This window comes from Eimeria mitis, genomic scaffold (assembly GCF_000499745.2).
Source record: "Eimeria mitis Houghton genomic scaffold, Emh_scaff597, whole genome shotgun sequence".
Taxonomy (NCBI): domain Eukaryota; phylum Apicomplexa; class Conoidasida; order Eucoccidiorida; family Eimeriidae; genus Eimeria; species Eimeria mitis.
In genome coordinates, this window is record NW_013574196.1 from 16,554 (window position 1) to 16,864 (window position 311).

At 66.2% G+C, this 311-nt stretch overlaps 1 protein-coding gene across 1 annotated transcript in view; it reads left to right on the forward strand.

Annotated features, from left to right (window-relative positions):
- The window catches only part of EMH_0017300 (uncharacterized protein), a gene marked incomplete at both ends in the record, with an annotated part of 9,199 nt that overhangs the window by 7,660 nt on the left and 1,228 nt on the right, over positions 1–311 (forward strand). Inside the window, one exon of the mRNA XM_013500860.1 lies at positions 238–309. Coding sequence (XP_013356314.1) covers positions 238–309 — 72 coding nt within the window. The remainder of the gene's footprint in view (positions 1–237; positions 310–311) is intronic.

The window sequence follows — 311 nt, forward strand, 5'->3', positions numbered from 1 at the left end:
CAGCAACGATGGATACAGCGGGTGAGGGGCCCCCGGGGGGCCCCCGTACCCTCAGCAGCAGCACAGCTGGGGGGCCCCCAGGGGGGGCCCCCAGGGGGGCCCCCGGGGGGGCCCCCATGATAACACCCACATTCATAGAACTCGTGCGGCTGCTCCGTACCCCGCTGCGGGGGCAGAGGGCCCTTGCGGTGTACATACACTCGAAGATGATGGACCTGGGTTTTATCCCCTGTGAAGAAGAAGCAGCAGCAGCAGCAGCAGCAGCAGCAGCAACAGCAGCAGCAGCAGCAGGGAGCCTGGTTAGATTGCCT